Genomic DNA, 21,078 nt, shown 5'->3' with positions numbered 1-21,078 from the left:
CCATTGAATCGATATTGTATCGGCGTTAGGCCTAAGCCAGCATTAAGGTCCACCAATAGCAGCAGAGCTCTAATGCTGTTCTTGCTGATGTCTTCTTCATTGCACTCATCCCGAAGCTAACATTGAGGACCGCCGAAAAACTGAAGACTTCCAACTCTGAACTTGAACGTATCCAAAAGGCTGAAAATAGGCCTCAACATCTCAGGCTGCATAATCTGAACTTCATCTGGAGAAATGGCTGGAACAAGCAAAGAGGTAGTTACTGTCATGATATGCACACATGCACATAATGAGATACAGACAGGCAGTGACAGACACCCAGTACAGCCAATCAACACACAGGACAGAACACAACCAATCACCAGGCAGGGCACTGGAAGGTGGTCTCCCACTATAAAACACACGAGGCTTCAACACACTGCCTCTTTCCACTGGTGACAACTGTAGTGACAGTCAGGGTGTATATATCAGTTCGCACCTTCTACATGTGGCTCAGAGCTAGTCTAGTTAGTTATAGTAAGCACGCTTAGATTAGTAGAGTGTCAAACCCACAGCGAGCTGTGTGCACTGCTTAACAAGTTCAATAAAGCGTATTGAACATCAAAGTTTGGAGTCTACTTTCAAGTACAACTGCATCCAGTTGCAGTCCGTGTTACCCCAGGGTGAATAACACGACAGTTACCTATAGTGGTGATGAAGAATATGTGCAAGATCTTACCACCGCTTTGTTTGTAATAGGTCAGTTCATGTTAGATTCTTGCTGCTGATTGTTCAGTCCATGTAATATTTTTCTCTGCTGATTGGTCGACTGAGCAGAATGGACAAGAGTGTGTTTCTTGACAAAAGAGCCAAACATGACAAAACACGAAATTGAAATGGGTCTGACTGATAGAGAATACTGAAATTCAAAATTAGGCTTTCTTTGATAGTCAAATGCTGTAATATTTAAGCTGTCAAGACATTTTAGTTACATTTAGAAAGTAAAAAGTCAAAATCAAAGAACAAAGAAATGTACAGCACAGGAACAGGCCCTTCGGCCCTCCAAGCCCGTGCCGACCATACTGCCCGACTAAACTACAATCTTCTACACTTCCTGGGTCCGTATCCTTCTATTCCCATCCTATTCATATATTTGTCAAGATGCCCCTTAAATGTCCCTATCGTCCCTGCCTCCACTACCTCCGGTAGTGAGTTCCAGGCACCCACTACCCTCTGCGTAAAAAACTTGCCTCGTACATCTACTCTAAACTTTGCCCCTCTCACCTTAAACCTATGCCCCCTAGTAATTGACCCCTCTACCCTGGGGAAAAGCCTCTGACTATCCACTCTGTCTATGCCCCTCATAATTTTGTATACCTCTATCAGGTCGCCCCTCAACCTCCTTCGTTCCAGTGAGAACAAACCGAGTTTATTCAATCGCTCCTCATAGCTTATGCCCTCCATACCAGGCAACATTCTGGTAAATCTCTTCTGCACCCTCTCTAAAGCCTCCACATCCTTCTGGTAGTGTGGCGACCAGAATTGAACACTATACTCCAAGTGTGGCCTAACTAAGGTTCTATACAGCAGAGAAGATTGAGGACGTAAGTTCTGTTCTATATTACCCCACTCTTACAATGTGCATCAAGTTTCTCTACATTTTTAGACAGACATCAGCAAGGTGAGTTTCAGCAGCCAAAGTTGAATTCTCTTTAAAGGAAACTGCAGTATGTTTTTTTAGTCAAAGTGTTTTATTTTTCAAAAATACTCAAAAGCAGCAAAATTTGAATCATATGCACCTAGTATAAATGTACAGATTACAAATGTAACATTCATTTGTACTGAACTAGCCTTTATAAAAGATTACAGCAACTACATGCTTGTCTTTCTGAAAAAAGGCAATTCAATATACATTCCACAGCTTTAAATTCATTTAATTAATTCCCACAAAACCTATCCTTAAAATAAAAGTCACAGTTTTACAATAATAAAACAGTATTTATTGCCTTCACAAATCAAGTATATGGAGCTAGAGATCAGCAGGCAGCTTCCATTATCACCAATCACCTCATGTTGAATTGCAGCTTTTTTTAAAAGCAAGAATAAAGGTGCCTTCTGTCACATAGTTCAAAAAAGTTGACCTTTTAGGGGACTCCTTTATTTCTTTTTAGAGCAGCAAAACTTAACAACATTTCCAGCTGGTGCACTCACATTTAATATTGTTTGCAAAAAAGAACGCTTTTGGAAATGGATGTCCATTTAGCGATCTTGGAACTGGTTCAAATCTCCATCACAACCCAAGGTCTTGGACCTGAACCAATTAAAGAATGTTTAGACGCAAGTGGCATGCAGAACAACAACTCTCTTGGACTGTTCTTGCTATTCCATAACTAGCTCAACCGCTGTGCAGTTGTTTTATCTTCACATTTTATTGCAGATTCCAGGTAAAGAATAGAAGGAACAGTGATGAATAAAAACAAAATGAAAGCACACTTGTTTTGTATGGTGCTTTAATAAATCCACAAAGCAGAATGAGCTGCCTGTATGTTCAAGGCAGTGCAGGCATTTTTTGTATATTTGCCATTTTATGAAACCATCCTCAGCATAATTTCTTTATAATCCGGGATGTACATATTTTGGATTTGTCAATCTAACCATTAAAAACAAAGAATTATTAAACAATAGACGTAAAGTCATTGAGTTGAGGATAAATAAGTGTTTTAAAACAAGGATAGACTAAGTCCATCATAATTTTTGGAAAAACACAAAAATAACAGGAGCTCAAGCATGAAAGTGGCATTTTAGTTTATTTTAATTTTGCGTAAAAGAACCCTCAAGCGGGGAAGGATAGAGGGGTTATACAACGCATGGGCGTTATTCATTTAAAAAAAAAAAATTTAGAGTACCCAATTCATTTTTCCAATTAAGGGGCAATTTCGCGTGTTCAATCCACCTACCTTGCACATTTTTGGGTTGTGGGGGCGAAACCCACGTAAACACGGGGAGAATGTGCAAACTCCACACAGACAGTGACCCAGAGCCGGGATCGAACCTGGGATCTTGGCGCCGTGAGACTGCAATGCTGCCACTGCGCCACCGTGCTGCCCTATGGGTGTTATTCATTATGCACATTCAAGAATTGGATTACATCGAACATAAGTGTGGGGGAAGGGGGACTGTATGTGTTCGTGGTGATTATGGGTGATTCCTGATTCCTTTTTGTTATTTGTTTATGTTAGCATGCGGGTTGCTGTTTGGTGGGAGGATGGGATTGTTGTTGTTGAGATTGGCATTGTATTCGTTACTGCTTATTGTTTATTGGTGGTGGGTGTAAATTTGGGTGAAAATGTGAAAAATAAAAATATTTAGAAAAAAAAAAGAACCCTCAAGCTAAAGTATGCTTATCAGACCATGTTAGGTAAAAAACGGAAATAGATTTGTGAAATGTATTCCTTGCTGAAATTGAGGCAATCAAGGATTTATATAGTTACCCTGCATTTTGTTTTTTAACCACTTTTTTCACCTCTTCCTCATTCCTCCTGAAGGATTTGACTCCTTCACTATATAGGTGGGTTGACCTCCAGTATCTCACTGATCGGCAATTATTCCCATGATTTTAGACATTGAACAGACTATATAATGGTGGAGTGAATTAAGCCATGTCTAATTCTGTTTTATCTACTGTCCACACACTTTTAAAATAATCTTTATTATTGTCACAAGTAGGCTTACATTAACACTGCAATGATGTTACTGTGAAAATCCCCAAGTCGCCACACTCGGTACACTGAGGGAGAATTCAGAATGTCCAATTCACCTAACAAGCACGTCTTTCGGGACTGTGGGTATAAACCAGAGCACCCGGAGGAAACCTACGCAGACACTGGGAGAACGTGCATCTCTGCAAGCAGGAATTGAACCTGGGACCCTGGTGCTGTGAAGCAATAGTGCTAACCACTGTGCTGCCCCATGTCCAGTGGGGCTTGCATATCCAGTTGGGGTTACCGAATAGCAATCAGCAGTAGGAACCATGAATAGATTTTCCCTTCCCTAACCAATGGGTGTTAAAACCAATTGTAACACCTTTGCTGCTATACCAGCTAACTCAGCACAGGTTAAAGCTGAACTGGAGGCATTCCGGATTGTTACTGTTCAGAGACAAAAATACTGGGTCCAAAAATGTCATCCTTCTGATGCACTCCTATTGTTTGTCTCCAGGGTTTACACAGAGAAAGTACATAAGTCTGGTCAGGTTTTGTTCCAAGTTTTCATGGGGACCTGTTTAGGGTGGAACGGTCCATCCAATATTAAAGTGGTCAGGTTTAGCAATTCCCTCATCTCTGGACTGGGTTATGTTGAGATGCTGATTCAACCAGGTATATCGAACTTCACCCCAGTCTTGGTATGATCCACGAGATTCAAGCCTGGATCTCTAACAACAATGCTAATTTGGTCTTATCATCCCTCTTATGAAAGGGGCTGATGAGGCACTTCTAAAAATTGCTGTAGTGCTGATGAAAACATAAAAATTTTTGAATGGCCACATTTTTTGCTGCCCTTTCTTGTAGGTGATCAAGGTAGGTCTATAATTATGCAGACAGGCACCTGCAGTATCAAAATTAGGGCACATTCCCCAAACCTGGAAAAATCAGCCAGTTTAAGAGTAGAATCATCTGCTTGGTGATTATACCAGCAGAGCCCTTGGATTGTTGAGGCTGATACTTCAAAGTGATTGAGGCAGCATTGTGAACTTGAAAAAAAAATATTATTCTTTGATACATCTCAGCTAATTGTCCTTGGATAATCTGCTACAACTTGAGGACGGCTCAATATAAAGGCAAAAAGTCTACAGTATAAAATTAATTAGCTGATAAGCTAAAGAAATGAGATGGAGTCTTACTGCGACAAACAGGACCATCATCAGTCTCCATACAAATAGTGTTTAACAACATACCAATGTACTGATCACACTGGCCTGAAAATTGAATAGATTTATAATATAAAACTTTAACAATAAATGAGAAGTGTTCTTGGATTCAATGGTGGGGAAGATGGTGGCATAGAGGTTGTCGTTCACACAGGTGGCATTAAAAAAAAAAAATTTAGATACCCAATTCAATTTTTCCAATTGTGGGGCAATTTAGCATAGCCAATCCACCTACACTGCACATCTTTGGGTTCTGGGGCGAAACCCACGCAAACACGGGGAGAATGACAAACTCCACACGGACTGCGACCCAGAGCTGGGATCAAACCTGGGGCCTCAGCGCTGAGGCAGCAGTGCTATCCACTGCGCCACAGTGCTGCCCTTAACAAGTGGCATTTTACAGTCCTGCCAATGATGCACCCCCACCACGGGTTTCCTCACTGTGGGGGATGCATTCAACAGGAAATTCCGTTGACAACGGTAGGACCAGAGGATCCCTCCGCCAACCAATGGCAGGTCACCCTCGCTGCCGCGAAACACATAGTGGGATTTGCGTACAGTCCTGCCCATTGTCACTAGATTAGTGATCCAGAGGCACAGCATAATATTCTGAGGACCGGGGTTCAAGTGGCAGATGCTGCAATGTGAATTCAATGAAAATCTGGATTTAAAAGTCTAATGACGATCATGAAATCAGTATCAATTTTTGTAAAAATCCATCTGGTTCACTGATGTAATTTAGGGGAAAAATCTTGCCACCCTTACCTGGTCTGGCCTACATGTGACTCCAGATCCACAACTCTCATTTGCCCATCAGTCCAGGGATAATTGGGGATGGGCAATAAATGCTGCCCTTGGCAGTAATGCCCACATCCCAGGACTTAGTTTTAAAACGCATGCTGAAGTTACTATTTTAAATAAGGTGAATAAGTAAAGATTGTAGGAATGACAGAATTATGTCTGTGCAAGAGATTACGAATAAAGTTCACATTCCTCATCTCCAATTAATTCCATATAGCATGTATTTTTACAACTCACCTAACCCCACTGGATCAGTGCTGGAATAAAATGAACATCTGTACATGCATAACCAATAAGGTTGTTACATATGAAGTAATAAATCCTGACTGTTGGACATATCTTGTATGTAACTGATGACTATAAAACGAGTTCATGTTTCAATGTACATTGAATCCAGTTTAATATTCTAGCTCCCGTATAAAGTAAATCAAATTTAAAGACTTAGATTTGATGTCTCATTCAACTCTTAAGTAATGAATCAGGGTTATAAATGTAATGTGTGGTCAGCCAGGTTATAACTTGTAGCACCCGTCGCATGCGAGTCACTTGACCACTCTTTCTTGTGGAGGTATCTCTGACAGCATACGGCTCATGCCATATCCCAAGATGTTTGACTGGAATAGTTTGCTCTGGCAGAGGAACAAGCTTAAAGTATTATAAATTTGTCATAACATCTCACTGATAATCTATCAACTGCATTCTTTGCAGCAGTTATACAGTATACAATTTTATTACCATGGAACTCATGTTTATACTTTGCTACAAGTTGGAATTTGGATAGTTCCCAGATATAGCAACAGTATACTGCACAATAAAATGAAGTTAAAGGCACAGTCCCAAGGGTTAGGGTTATGCTAATAATTGCCCCTCAGTGCCAAAGATCTGCAGGTTAGATGGGGTTACGGGGATAGGGCAGGGGGTGTGGGCCTCTTGTGCTCTTTCTAAGGGTTGATGCAGACTCGATGGGCCTAATGGCCTCCTTCTGCACTGTAGGGATTCTGTGGTTCTATTTCCCACTCTTTTTTAGAAAAAAATGTCACTACTCTTTTCCAGTTCCAAATTGCAGCCAACAGGTACTTATGAATTCATTCAGACAGCATCTTGCCAATGTACAGATATTTAAACACCTTTGATCTGACCATGTTACAGCCAATTAAAAAAAATGTGTGTGCAAGTTGCCAATCAATTTTTGATACATCAGCTTTTAAAGTTAATCTTGCGGTAATGTGCAAGTAAACTAGGACCTTTTGGAGCTAATTTTTTTTGTGTTTCTGCAAAGCTAACTGAAGTAAAGCTGTTTAGCAATATAGGGGGTTTATAAAATTCTGGTGCAACTTTAATAACATGAAAGCAAACTAAGTGGCATATGAACACATATGTTGAAATGGAATGAAAAGACAAACTTAGAAAATTGTATTGAAAAATGCATCATAAAAGATGGCTATTATGTTGAAGTCCAGAAATTTCTGTGCTATGTTTAAACTTCATGAATTATGCTTTCATTTAGGGCAGCACGGTAGCATTGTGGATAGCACAATTGCTTCACAGCTCCAGGGTCCCAGGTTCGATTCCGGCTTGGGTCACTGTCTGTGCGGAGTCTGCACATCTTCCCCGTGTCTGCGTGGGTTTCCTCCGGGTGCTCCGGTTTCCTCCCACAGTCCAAAGATGTGCAGGTTAGGTGGATTGGCCATGATAAAATTGCCCTTAGTGTCCAAAATTGCCCTTAGTGTTGGGTGCGTTACTGGGTTATGGGGATAGGGTGGAGGTGTGGACCTTGGGTAGGATGCTCTTTCCAAGAGCCGGTGCAGACTCGATGGGCCGAATGGCCTCCTTCTGCACTGTATATTCTAAGTGCTGACTACAATTTTCTTCTATTGTGTGTACATCCAAAGTTCTTCCGGTTTAAAGTTCCACAAGTATTTTGTAAACACCCAGTATATCATGACAAATTCACACTTTTGTAGTTTTTACTTATTGGTTAGAAAGACTTGCTGGGTTAAAGGTTTAAGCTGCTTTCTGCTTTTATTAGTGCAACATGTTTTATTCCCTTTTGGGTTGCAAGAAACCACAGCTGAAGCAAATCCTAACCAGAGGGGTCAATCACGTCCTTTCTAAATAAGCTTGTTTGCAATTGATTATGATTAAATAAAGTTGATTCAGGTATTATCAACTAATTAGTCACATAAACGGAAAACGTTTTGAATTCAAAGTGATGATAAATGGAATTACTTTGATTGACTGAACAATGAATGGATTTTTGCAAAGGTTGTGCTAATTCCTTTGCTGATCAAACTATTTAGGGATGAGTGAAGAGGATATTTTTGTTGTATACTTACCTAGCCTTGCAGTTTAATACCATTAGCAAATTTTATATTCTACATATTCAAAGAAATATGAACCAATTAAGTGTGGGCAGCACGGTAGCACAATTGCTTCACAGCTCCAGGGTCCCAGGTTCGATTCCCGGCTTGGTTCACTGTCTGTTCGGAGACTGCACATTCTCCCCGTGTGTGCGTGAGTTTCCTCCGGGTGCTCCGGTTTCCTCCCACAGTCCGAAGATGTGCAGGTTAGGTGGATTGGCCATGCTAAATTGCCCTTAGTGTTGGGTGGGGTAACTGGGTTGTGGGGATAGGGTGGAGGTGTGGGGATAGGGTGGAGGTGTGGGCTTGAGTAGGGTGCTCTTTCAATGAGCCGGTGCAGACTCGATGGACCGAGTGGCCTCGTCTGCACTGTAAATTATATGATATTCTGTGATAAGTGATGAGTTTGTAAATAGATATCACAAGTGCCAAATTTTGAATGTTTACAAATAAGGGAGAAGCCCATTTAGATAGAGGGCAATTTCTCACCATTCACAGATAATATCCTCTCAATGTACTATAGGACATTTGACAAATTATTCTGACTTTATATAACGTTATTGGAGAGGCCACTTTTGAACATTATGCCCCAGGGAAGGCTTTGGTGACATTTGTTTGCCTCAGTGCCTCTCCACTGGTTCATTTCATATTGTGAAGTAATTTGGATTAGCAAAAAGATAGATTATTACTGACAGTTTTGCAATGGATGTATTTGTTCTGTATTAGCGGGGTTGTACCCGGCGCTACAACGGCACTCGGTTGCTATTTTGGGCCCCAGTGGGGCCCCGCCCAGAGGCTGAACTCAGCGACATTTCCTGCACTGAGGAGCTCCAATGGGTCGAGCTCCTGAGTGCAGCAAGAGATTAGGATGCCATTTTTAAATGGATCCCCGATCTCTCAACCCCCGGACCCTCTCCTCCCTGCATCCTACCACACACAAGCAGTGCCCCCCCCCCCTGCCCTCACCTGATCCCCAGCACGGACAAAATGCCAGCCTGGCTCCTTGGCACTGCCAGCTTGGGTATCAGGCCGGCGGTGCCCAGATGCAGCACCCTGCCCGGAGGCCGAACACCTGGAGGCCTCCCATCATGTGGGAGGTCTCCTCCCATCCCTAAAGTGCTGTGGCACCAGTCCCCATTTGGGCGGGACAGTACTAAATGTTGCCCGGTTGGGGATCCCATTGTTAGATCTCGCGAGGTGTAATGACCGTGGGGACTGTGGGGAGGCCTCTCCCAGTATCTACTGGCTGCGCCCTGCCCGATTCTGGCAGGACGTGGCCGGTAAATTGTGCCCTTAAGAATTTCAGGAAAGTTGTAAAACTGCAGTGTACAAGAATTGTCAGACTGATTTCTGGGACGCTAAGACTGGAGTGGCACTGGAGCAAAATATCACAAGTTTCAATCTCCGAGTTATCCCTGGGCAATGAATTAGTTTTCAGCTTTGGATCATTCTTAACTTAATTTCTTTAGATACTGAAGGATTCCTGATGTTCAACATTGCACAATTAACATTTTTCAGCAAATTAGATTTTGCAAAAGTGGGATGTAATTAAATTATGTTTAATCTCACTTGGGGATTATAGAAATCTACATTTTTTTAAAAAAAGGTGACAGTTATGAAAGACCTTTTCATTTGTTGTAAATTTTAATCACTAGTCCCTGCACAAAGTAGTGGATAGAGAGCCGCAGTAACATTGTACAGTGCTATGAGAAACCACACTCTTTCATCTTATTGCTGCTTGACATTCAAAATCAAGAACAGATTTTGGAAATTTCTGTATTGAATCACCAGATTCTTCTTCGGAGTCACAATGGAGAGTCTCTGACGTTTCTGTGTTTTCAGCCTCTGAGTGGTCGGGGTTACACTGCCTCCTGAGCAAGTTTTTCCATGTAGTAACTGTAAAAGTGATAGATCATATAATTTCATTGCAGAGTTAAACTAATCAAATTACAATCTCCCTCTTGAATCTGTTCTATATCCATTGGGAGTTACCATTCTCCTAATCAATTGCAGTTTAAAAAAAAGTAAAATAGACCAATTATCAAGTATTCCAACTAAACGCAAATGCAGAATATTACGCATTTTGTTTTTTAAACAATAGAACTGTTTGACTGCATAATATTATGGTCCCATTTCACAAAGGTGCAAATAGCACCTCAAATCCAAAACTATTTTCATAAAGTTGATATTTTCCAATTTTTGGTTTACTTAAGGGTAATAAAGTATTTTGGACAGACATTTAAAATATTTATAATATACTAAATAATTTTCCCAAGCAGCAGAGAATTAAAGAATCAGGGGGCAGCGTGTAGAGGCCATCTCTAAGGAGAAGGTGCTGGGGTAACCGAAAGGTCTGAAGGTGGATAAATCACCCGGGTGGACACACCAGTGTTCTGAAGGAGATAGCTGAGGAGATTGTGGAGACATTGCTTGTGATCTTTCAGGAATCACTGGAGTCAGGAACGGTCCTGGAAGACTGGAAAATGTCTAATGTAACAGGCCTGTTTAAGAAGGAAAGGAGGCAAATATACGAAATTATAGACTGGATAGCCTGACTTTGGTTATTGGTAAGATTTTAGGGAGGCCATTATTAAGGATGAGATTGTGGAGTACTTGGAGGTGCAGCGTAAAATAGCGCCGAGTCAGCACGGCTTCATCAAGGGGGGGGGGGGTCTCATAACTGATAAATCCTGTTAGAATTCTTTGAGGAGGTAATAAGGAAGTTAGACAAAGAACAGCCAGTGGACGTCATCTATTTGGAATTCCAGAAGGCCTTTGACAAGGTGCTGTACAGGAGGCCACTTAATATGATAAGAGCACATGGTGTTAGGGCAAAGTGCTGGCATGGATTGGGAATTGGCTAACTGGTCGAAGGCAGAGAGTGGGGATAAAGGGGTCTTTTCCAGGATAGCTGCTGGTGACTAGTGGTGTTCCGCAGGGGTCAGTGTTGGGCCCATAACCATTCACGATATACATCAGCGATCTGGAAGAAGAAACTGAGAGCATTGTTGCGAAGTTTGCAGATGATACAAAGATATGTGGAGGGGACAGGTAGCGTGAGGAAGCTGAGAGGCTGCAGAAAGCTAGGAGAGTGGATAAAGAAGTGGCAGATGGAATACCATTTGGAAAAGTGAGAGGTTATGCACTTTAGCAGGAAGAATAGAGGCATAGACTATTTTCAAAATGGGGAAAGGCTTCGGAAATCTGAAGTACAAAGGGACTTAGGAGTCCTAGTTTAGGATTCTCTTAAGGTTAACATGCAGGTTCAGTTGGCAGTTCAAGGCAAATAGAACATAGAACGATACAGCACAGTACAGGCCCTTCGGCCCACGATGTTGCACCAAAACAAAAGCCAGCTAACCTACACTATGCCATTATCATCCATATGCTTATCCAATAAACTTTTAAATGCCCTCAATGTTGGCGAGTTCACTACTGTTGCAGGTAGGGCATTCCATGGCCTCACCACTCTTTGCGTAAAGAACCTACCTCTGTCCTATATCTATTACCCCTCAGTTTAAAGCTATGTCCCCTTGTGCTAGCCATTTCCATCCACGGGAGAAGGCTCTCACTGTCCACCCTATCTAACCCCCTGATCGTTTTGTATGCCTCTATTAAGTCTCCTCTTAACCTTCTTCTCTCTAACAAAAACAACCTCAAGTCCATCAGCCTTTCCTCATAAGATTTTCCATCCATACCAGGCAACATCCTGGTAAATCTCCTCTGCACCCGCTCCAAAGCTTCCACGTCCTTCCGATAATGCGGTGACCAGAACTGTACGCAATACTCCAAATGCGGCCGTACCAGAGTTTTGTACAGCTGCAACATGACCTCATGACTCCGGAACTCAATCCCTCTACCAATAAAGGCCAACACTCCATAGGCCTTCTTCACAACCCTATCTACCTGGGTGGCAACTTTCAGGGATCTATGTACATGGACACCTAGATCCCTCTGCTCATCCACACTTCCAAGAACTTTACCATTAGCCAAATATTCCGCATTCCTGTTATTCCTTCCAAAGTGAATCACCTCACACTTCTCTACATTAAACTCCATTTGCCACCTCTCAGCCCAGCTCTGCAGCTTATCTATGTCCCTCTGTAACCTGCTACATCCTTCTGCACTGTCGACAACACCACCGACTTTAGTGTCGTCTGCAAATTTACTCACCCACCCTTCTGCGCCCTCCTCTAGGTCATTGATAAAAATGACAAACAGCAACGGCCCCAGAACAGATCCTTGTGGTACGCCACTTGTAACTGAACTCCATTCTGAACATTTCCCATCAACCACCACCCTCTGTCTTCTTTCAGCTAGTCAATTTCTGATCCACATCTCTAAATCACCCTCAATCCCCAGCCTCCGTATTTTCTGCAATAGCCTACCGTGGGGAACATGATCAAACGCTTTACTGAAATCCATACACACCACATCAACTGCTCTACCCTCGTCTACCTGTTCAGTCACTTTCTCAAAGAACTCGATAAGGTTTGTGAGGCATGACCTACCCTTCACAAAGCCATGCTGACTATCCCTGATCATATTATTCCTATCTAGATGAATATAAATCTTGTCTCTTATAATCCCCTCCAAGACTTTACCCACAACAGACGTGAGGCTCACCGGTCTATAGTTGCCGGGGTTGTCTCTACTCCCCTTTTTGAACAAAGGGACCACATTTGCTATCCCCCAGTCCTCTGGCACTATTCCTTTGTAGCCAATGACGACATAAAAATCAAAGCCAAAGGCCCAACAATCTCTTCCCTGGCTTCCCAGAGAATCCTAGGATAAATCCCATCAGGCCCCGGGGACTTATCTATTTTCAGCCTGTCCAGAATTGCCAACACCTCTTCCCTACATACCTCAATGCCATCTATTCTAATAGCCTGGGTCTCAGCATTCTCCTCCACAACATTCTCTTTTTCCTGAGTGAATACTGACGAAAAATATTCATTTAGTATCTCGCCTATCTCTTCAGACTCCACACACAACTTCCCATCCCTGTCCTTGACTGGCCCTATTCTTACCCTAGTCATTCTTTTATTCCTGACATACCTATAGAAAGCTTTTGGGTTTTCCTTGATCCAACCTGCCAAATACTTCTCATGTCCCCTCCTTGCTCGTCTTAGCTCTCTCTTTAGATCCTTCCTCGCTACCTTGTAACTATCCATCGCCCCAACTGAAACTTCACACCTCATCTTCACATAGGCCTCCTTCTTCCTCTTAACAAGAGATTCCACTTCTTTGGTAAACCACGGTTCCCTCACTCGACGCCTTCCTCCCTGCCTGACCGGTACGTACTTATCAAGAACACGCAGTAGCTGTTCCTTGAACAAGCTCCACTTATCCAGTGTGCCAAACACTTGCAGCCTACTTCTCCAACCTATCCCCCCCAAGTCATGTCTAATGGCATCATAATTGCCCTTCCCCCATCTATAACTCTTGCCCTGCGGTGTATACTTATCCCTTTCCATCACTAACGTAAACGTCACCGAATTGTGGTCACTGTCCCCAAAGTGCTCTCCTACCTCCAAATCCAACACCTGGCCTGGTTCATTACCCAAAAGCAAATCCAAAGTGGCCTCGCCTCTTGTTGGTCTGTCAATATATTGTGTCAGGAAACCCTCCTGCACACATTGTACAAAAAATGACCCATCGAATGTACTCGAACTATATCTTTTCCAGTCAATATTTGGAAAGTTAAAGTCTCCCATAATAACTACCCTGTTACTTTCGCTCTTATCCAGAATCATCTTCGCCATCCTTTCCTCTACATCCTTAGAACTATTTGGAGGCCTATAGAAAACTCCCAACAGGGTGACCTCTCCTTTCCTGTTTCTAACCTCAGCCCATACTACCTCAGAAGAAGAGTCCCCATCTAGCATCCTCTCCGCCACCGTAATACTGCTCTTGACTAGTAGCGCCACCCCCCCCCCTCTTTTGCCTCCTTCTCTGAGCTTACTAAAACACCTAAACCCCGGAACCGGCAACATCCATTCCTGTCCCTGCTCTATCCATGTCTCCGAAATGGCCACAACATCGAAGTCCCAGGTACCAACCCATGCTGCCAGTTCCCCTACCTTATTTCGTATACTCCTGGCATTGAAGTAGACACACTTCAAACCACCTACCTGAACACTGGCCCCCTCCTGCGAAGTCAAATCTGTGCTCCTGACCTCTATACTCTCATTCTCCCGTACCCTAAAACTACAATCCAGGTTCCCATGCCCCTGCTGCATTAGTTTAAACCCCCCCAAAGAGCACTAACAAATCTCCCCCCCAGGATATTTGTGCCCCTCAGGTTCAGATGTAGACCATCCTGTCTGCAGAGGTCCCACCTTCCCCAGAAAGAGCCCCAGTTATCCAGAAATCTGAATCCCTCCCTCCTGCACCATCCCTGTAGCCACGTGTTTAATTGCTCTCTCTCCCTATTCCTCATCTCATTATCATGTGGCACGGGCAACAACCCAGAGATAATAACTCTGTTTGTTCTCGTTCTGAGCTTCCATGCTAGCTCCCTGAAAGCCTGCCTGACATCCTTGTCCCCTTTCCTACCTATGTCGTTAGTGCCAATGTGGACCACGACTTGGGGCTGCTCCCCCTCCCCCTTAAGGACCCGGAAAACACGATCCGAGACATCACGTACCCTTGCACCTGGGAGGCAACATACCAAACGTGAGTCTCTCTCGCTCCCACAAAATCTCCTATCTGTGCCCCTGACTTTCGAGTCCCCAATTACTAATGCTCTGCTCCTCTCCCCCCTTTCCTTCTGAGCCACAGGGACAGACTCCGTGCCAGAGGCCCGTACCCCATGGCTTACCCCTGGTAAGTCCCGTCCCCCCCCACAAGTATCCAAAGCGGTATACTTGTTACTTAGGGGAACGACCGCAGGGGATCCCTGCACTGACTGCTTCTTCCCAGTCCCTCTTATAGTTACCCATCTATCTCCAATCTTTGGTTGTAACTAATTCCCTGAATCTGCTATCTGTGACCCCCTCTGCCTCCCGAATGATCCGAAGTTCATACAACTCCAGCTCCAGTTCCCTAAACGCAATGTTTTTTTTAAACAAACAATTTTATTGAGGTTTTTTTGGCATTGTAAACAGTTACAGATAACAGAAATGTGCAAACATCAATATAAAACCAATATTTCAATCAAACCATACTGCACATGCCCGCTTCTCTCCTCTAGACCCTACCCGCCTATTTATTCCTCCTACGCTACTCTAATCTCCCCCTCCCCCCCTGCTGACGTTCACTCTCCTGCGAAGAAGTCGATGAAAGGTTGCCACCTTCGGGCGAACCCCAGTACAGATCCCCTCAAGGCAAACTTAATTTTTTCCATACCCAGATAACTTGACATGTCCGAAAGCCATAGTTCGGTCTTCGGGGGTTTTGAGTCCCTCCATGCCAGCAGTATTCGCTGCCGGGCTATTCGGGAAGCAAAGGCCAGAACATCTGTCTCTTTCTCCCCCTGGACTCCCGGGTCTTCTGAAACCCCGAAAATTGCCACCCCTGGACACATCACCACTCTTGTTTTCAGCACCCGGGACATGACCACTGCAAATCCCTCCCAGTACCCCCTAAGCTTAGGACATGCCCAAAACATGTGAACATGGTTCGCTGGTTCTCCCACGCATCTAGCGCACTTGTCCTCTACCCCAAAGAATTTGCTCATCCGAGCTACCGTCATGTGGGCCCTTAAATTGAATCAGGCCGAGCCTGGCACATGTTGCGGTTGAGTTTACCCTACTCAGAGCTTCCGCCCACAGCCCGTCCTCCATCTCCCCGCCGAGCTCCTCCTCCCATTTGAGTTTCAGTTCCTCCGTCTGGGACTCTTCCCCCTTCATGAGCACCTTGTAGATATCCAAGACTCTACCCTATACTCCTTCTCCTCTAGAGACTATTCTGTCCTGGATCCCTATTGGCGGGAGGCGTGGGAAGGATGGGACCTGTCTGCGTACAAAGTCCCGCATCTGTAAGTACCTCAAGTCATTTCCCCTTACCAGCCCAAATTTCTCCTCCAAGCCCCTCAAACTCGCAAAGCTCCCCTCCAGGAACATATCGCCCACCATCCCCAACCCCGCCATGTTCGAAACCATCCATGTTCCCGGGAGCGAATCGATGGTTATCACATATTGGAGCCCAGACAGACGCACCCACCCACCCCCCCCTCCCAACATGCCTCCTCCATTGGCCCCACATCCGCAGGGCCGCCCCCACTACCGGGCTGGTGGAGTACCTGGCCGGCGACAGCGGTAGGGGAGCAGTGACCAGGGCTGTCAAACTGGTGCCCCTGCACGAAGCCGCCTCCACTCGCTCCCAAATAGACCCCGTACCCACCATCCACTTCCTTATCATGGCTATGTTAGCCGCCCAGTAGTAGTTGATCAGACTCAGAAATGCCAGTCCCCCCTCGCTGCGGCTCCTTTCAAGCATCGCCTACTTCACCCGTGGGGATTTTCCCGCCCAGACAAAGCTCATGATGATTTTGACAGTCCTTTTGAAGAAGGACCGTGGGATAAAGATCGGGAGGCACTGAAAATCTAGGGAGGATTGTCATCTTTACAGTCTGCACCCTCCCCGCCAGTGACAGCGGGAGTGCATCCCATCTCCGAAACTCCCTCTTCATTTGTTCCACCACCCTAGTCAAATTTAACTTATGCAACCTGCCCCAGTCTCGTGCCACCTGAATCCCCAAGTATCGGAACCTTTCCTCCACCAGCCTAAATGGCAGCTCCTTCAGTCTATTCTCCTGGCCCCACAAACATCTCACTCTTGGCCATATTTAATTTGTACCCTGAAAACCGGCCGAACTTCCTCAATGTTTCCAGTATATTTTCCATCCCAGCCAGTGGGTCCGACACGTACAGGAGCAGGTCGTCCGTATAGAGAGAGACCCTATGTTCCACTACCACCACCACCACCCCCCCTAGTCATTCCCTTCCACCCCTTCGCAGCTCTCAATGCCATCACCAAAGTCTCTATGGCCAGCGCGAGCAGCAAAGGGGAGAGTGGGCACCCCTGTCTGGTCCCACGGTGTAGTCTGAAATAATCTGACATTATCCTGTTCGTCCTAACGCTAGCTTTTGGGGCCTGATACAATAGTCTGACCCAATTAACTAGTCCCTCCCCAAACCCAAACCGTCCAAGCACCTCCCACAAATAGCCCCACTCCACCCGGTCGAAGGCCTTCTCAGCGTCCATTGCCACCACTACCTCCACCTCCTTGCCCGTCGCGGCATCATGATCACATTAAGCAATCTTCTCAAGTTAGCTGTCAGCTGCCTGCCTTTCACAAACCCTGTCTGATCGTCCCCAATCACCTCCAGTACGCAGTCCTCAATTCTAATCGCCAGGACCTTGATCAGTGAGATTGGCCTGTATGACCCGCAGGATTCCGGGTCCTTGTCCCGCTTCAGTATCAGCAAGATGGTGGCTTGCCACATCGTCAGTGCAGGGTCCCTCTGTCCCTTGCCTCATTAAAAACTCTTGTCAGGACTGGTCCCACTATCTCCGAGAACTTCTTGTAAAACGCTACTGGGTATCCATCTGGTCCCGGGGCTTTCCCCGACTGCATGGTCTTTAGGCCCTCCCAATACCTCCTCCGCTCTAATCGGGGCCCCCAGCCCGTCCACTAGTTCCCTGACTACTTTTGGGAAGGTTAGTCCATCCAGGAACCTTTTCATCTCCTCCGGTTCTTCCGGGGGTTCTGAAGTGTACAGCTTACTATAGAAGTCCCGAAATACCTTATTCAGTCCTGCCGGGTCCTCCACTCTGCTCCCCTCCCCATCAACCACTTTACTTATTTCCCTGGCCGCCTCCCTCTTCCCGAGTTGCTGCGCTAGCAATCTACTGGCCTTCTCCCCATGCTCATACACCACTCCCCTCGCCTTCCTAAGTTGTTCCACGGCCCTACTCGTGGATAGTACCCCCAGTTCGGCCTGCAATCTCCATCTCTCCTTGAGTAGGTCCTCTCCTGGGGACCCCGCATGCTCCTCGTCTATCTGGTGAATTTCCCTAACCAATCTGTCCATGTCTGCTCTGTCCGCCCTGACCCTGTGAGCCCGAATTGAGATCAGCTCCCCCCTCACTACTGCCTTCAGCGCCTCCCACAGGTTTGCTGCTGAAACCGCCCCCGTATTGTTCACCCGCAAGTAATTTTGCATACACTTCCAAAATCTCTCACATACCACCTCCTCCGACAACAGTCCTACGTCTAACCTCCATTGCGGGCGTTGGTAATTCCCCCCCCCCCCGACCTGCAGGTCCACCCAGTGCGGGGTATGGTCCGAGATAGTGATTGCCGAGTATTCCGTATTCTTTACCTCCCCTACACAGTCCCTGCTCACGATAAAAAAATCAATCCTAGAATATACTTTATGAACATGCGAATAAAACGAGTAGCCCCTTCCCATCGGCTGTCTGGCTCTCCATGGGTCCACAGCCCCCATTTGCTCCATGAACCCTTTCAGCTCCCTTGCCAATGCTGGGAGTCTGCCCATTCTGGGACATGACCGGTCCAGCCCCGGGTCAAGGACCATATTAAAACTCCCCCCACACCCCCCCCCCCCCATTATCAACGTATGTGAGTCTAGGGGTCTGGGATCTTCCCCAGCACTCTTTTGATAAAGTCAACGTCGTCCCAGTTCGGCGCATATATGTTCACCAGCACCACTCTTCTCCCCCTTACCATAAGTAATCTGCCCCCACGGTCTGCGACTACGCCCTCCGCCTCAAACTGAACCCGCTTATTGATCATAATTGCTACCCCCCTGGACTTAGAATCCAAGTCCGAGTGGAAGACCTGGCTGATCCAGCCCTTCCTTAGCCTAGTCTGGTCAGACACTTTCAGATGTGTCTCCTGCAACATAATTACATCCGCCTTTAGAGCCCGCAAATGCGCGAACACACGTGCCCTTTTAACTGACCCATTTAACTGGCCCATTCCAGGTGATCAGCCTGGTTGGGGGGCACAACCCCCCCCCCCCTTCCAGGTGATCAGCCTGGTTGGGGGGCACAACCCCCCCCCCCCCCCGGTCAGCCATAATCTTTCTTGGGCCCGCCCCCAGCCCATGCGCCGTGCCATTCCTGGCTCGCCTCTTGGCTGCCTCAACCCCCGACCTCCTTTCCATTACCTACTTCAGATCCCCCCCCACGTCAGCAAAATAACCCCCCCCCCCCCTAGCTACATCCCCTGATAACCCCACCCCTGCCATTCACTGGCTGTATTCTCCCTCCCCACCTGACTCCCTTGACTAGCCAATCTGCTAGCCCTGTGACTCATCGCTCCGGCACCCCCTTGTCTCACTCCCATTGTTTCCCCGACCTCAATTCCCCACTCCCCAGCACACCATCCCCCACTCCGACCCACTGGAGCAGTCTCACTAAGATGGGAAAATCAAACAAGATGTAAACATCAAACAGCACCGTGAGGCTGCTCCAGGTACAATACAGTTCCAGCCGTGTACACAGAAAAGTGTTAACCCACATCCCTTTCTGAGCACCAAAAAAATATATATATAACACCGCTATAACCCAGTACCCATACATCCCCCATCCGAAAAAACATAAAAACCATAGACATACATGAAACAAAAGCCCCCAACCAACATCTTTAATCCCCATTGCTGACCTGCCGCCCTTTTGTTACAATACAGGCTCCAGTGCACTCAGAGTGCCCAACAAAAGGTACCCACCACAACAGAAAAAAAAAGGAGAGAAAAAAACAACAGAAAAAAGGAAAAAGACCATTTGAGAGGGGAGAGGAGAGGGGGAAGGGGGGGGGGGGGGCGGGGGCTGGGATACCCTCCCCCCACATCCCCCAGAGGCAAAAACTGCCTACAAAAAATACACCACAAGGCACTTTTAAAGCAGTAAACAGTTGACCTGCGGTCCAGGCACAGTAGGCGTCCCTTCAGCCAGTAATTCTCGGACCCTAGCTTGCGTCCGTGGGTCCTTTTTTCGAGACCAGCCCCTGATCCCTCACAAAGTCCATCGTTTCTTCGGGCTCGGAGAAGTAGTGGTGTTGGCCCTGATGCGTAACCCAAAGACGGGCCGGGAAGAGCAGACCAAACTCCACGTGCTTTTTGAACAACACCTCCTTAACTTGTTTAAAGGCTGCTACCGCCTGGCCACCTCCTGGCTGAGGGCCTGGTAAATGCGAAGGACACTGTTATTCCACGTGCTGCTCTTAGCGCTCTTTGCCCACTGCAGCACCCGCTCCTTCTCCACAAACCTGTAGAACACTAATCACCAACGGATGGGGGAGCCCCCCCGGACGCACCTGTCTCGCCTGTACTCTGTGAGCCCCCTCCAGCTCCAGCGGTCGCAGACAGGCTTCAGCCCCCATCAGCTGCATCAACAGGTCCACCACGAACGCTGTGGCATCAGCTCCCTCCGCCCCCTCCGGGAGGCCGATGATCCTCAGATTTTGTCTACGGGCTCTATTTTCCAGCTCCTCAACTCTGTCCAGCAGTCTTCTCTGTCTCTCCTTCAACCCGTCGACTTCTAGTACAGCAATCGTCTGCGCGTCCGCCTGCTCCTCCACCAGCTCCTTAACTTTTACGTCCTGGGCATCCAGTCTCTGGTTCAGCTGATCCACTGCCTTCTGAAGTGGGTTATCCCGCTTCAACGACTCAAAACTGCTCTTTATCACCTGCAGCCTGTTTTCCAGCACCTGCTGGATCGCCGGGTCCAAGGTCCACAGGTCCGCCATCTTTGCTCCCGGGTCAGCTTCCCCTGCACCTTGCCTTTGTCCCTTCCTCTCCCGTTTGTGCTGCTTTCTGCTCTCCCGCAGTTCCATGCAGCTCTGCTCGCTCCTTAGCCCCCCGTGGCCGTCCTTTCACAGCCCCGCAAAACCGGAAAACCAGGTCCTCAAATCCCGCCGGAGTGAGAGCCCCCGAATGTACGGCTCACTTACTCATTGCCGCCACCGGAAGTCCGGCAAATGCAATGTTAGCATTCATTTTGAGAGGGTAGATTACAAAAGCAGGGATGTACTGCTGA

General features: G+C 46.3%; 1 protein-coding gene across 3 annotated transcripts in view; it reads right to left on the bottom strand.

The window, feature by feature from the left end:
* Positions 1-1,711: 1,711 nt before the first annotated feature.
* Positions 1,712-21,078, bottom strand: part of secisbp2 (SECIS binding protein 2) — a 159,623-nt gene continuing 140,256 nt past the window's right edge. For all 3 annotated transcript variants that reach the window (XM_072516780.1, XM_072516779.1, XM_072516778.1), the window contains exon 18: positions 1,712-9,963. In XM_072516780.1, the coding sequence (XP_072372881.1) occupies positions 9,791-9,963 (173 nt within the window). In that variant the 3' untranslated portion in view covers positions 1,712-9,790. The remainder of the gene's footprint in view (positions 9,964-21,078) is intronic.

Source organism: Scyliorhinus torazame, chromosome 9 (assembly GCF_047496885.1).
Source record: "Scyliorhinus torazame isolate Kashiwa2021f chromosome 9, sScyTor2.1, whole genome shotgun sequence".
Lineage (NCBI taxonomy): Eukaryota > Metazoa > Chordata > Chondrichthyes > Carcharhiniformes > Scyliorhinidae > Scyliorhinus > Scyliorhinus torazame.
This window is presented reverse-complemented; position numbering and strand designations above follow the sequence as displayed.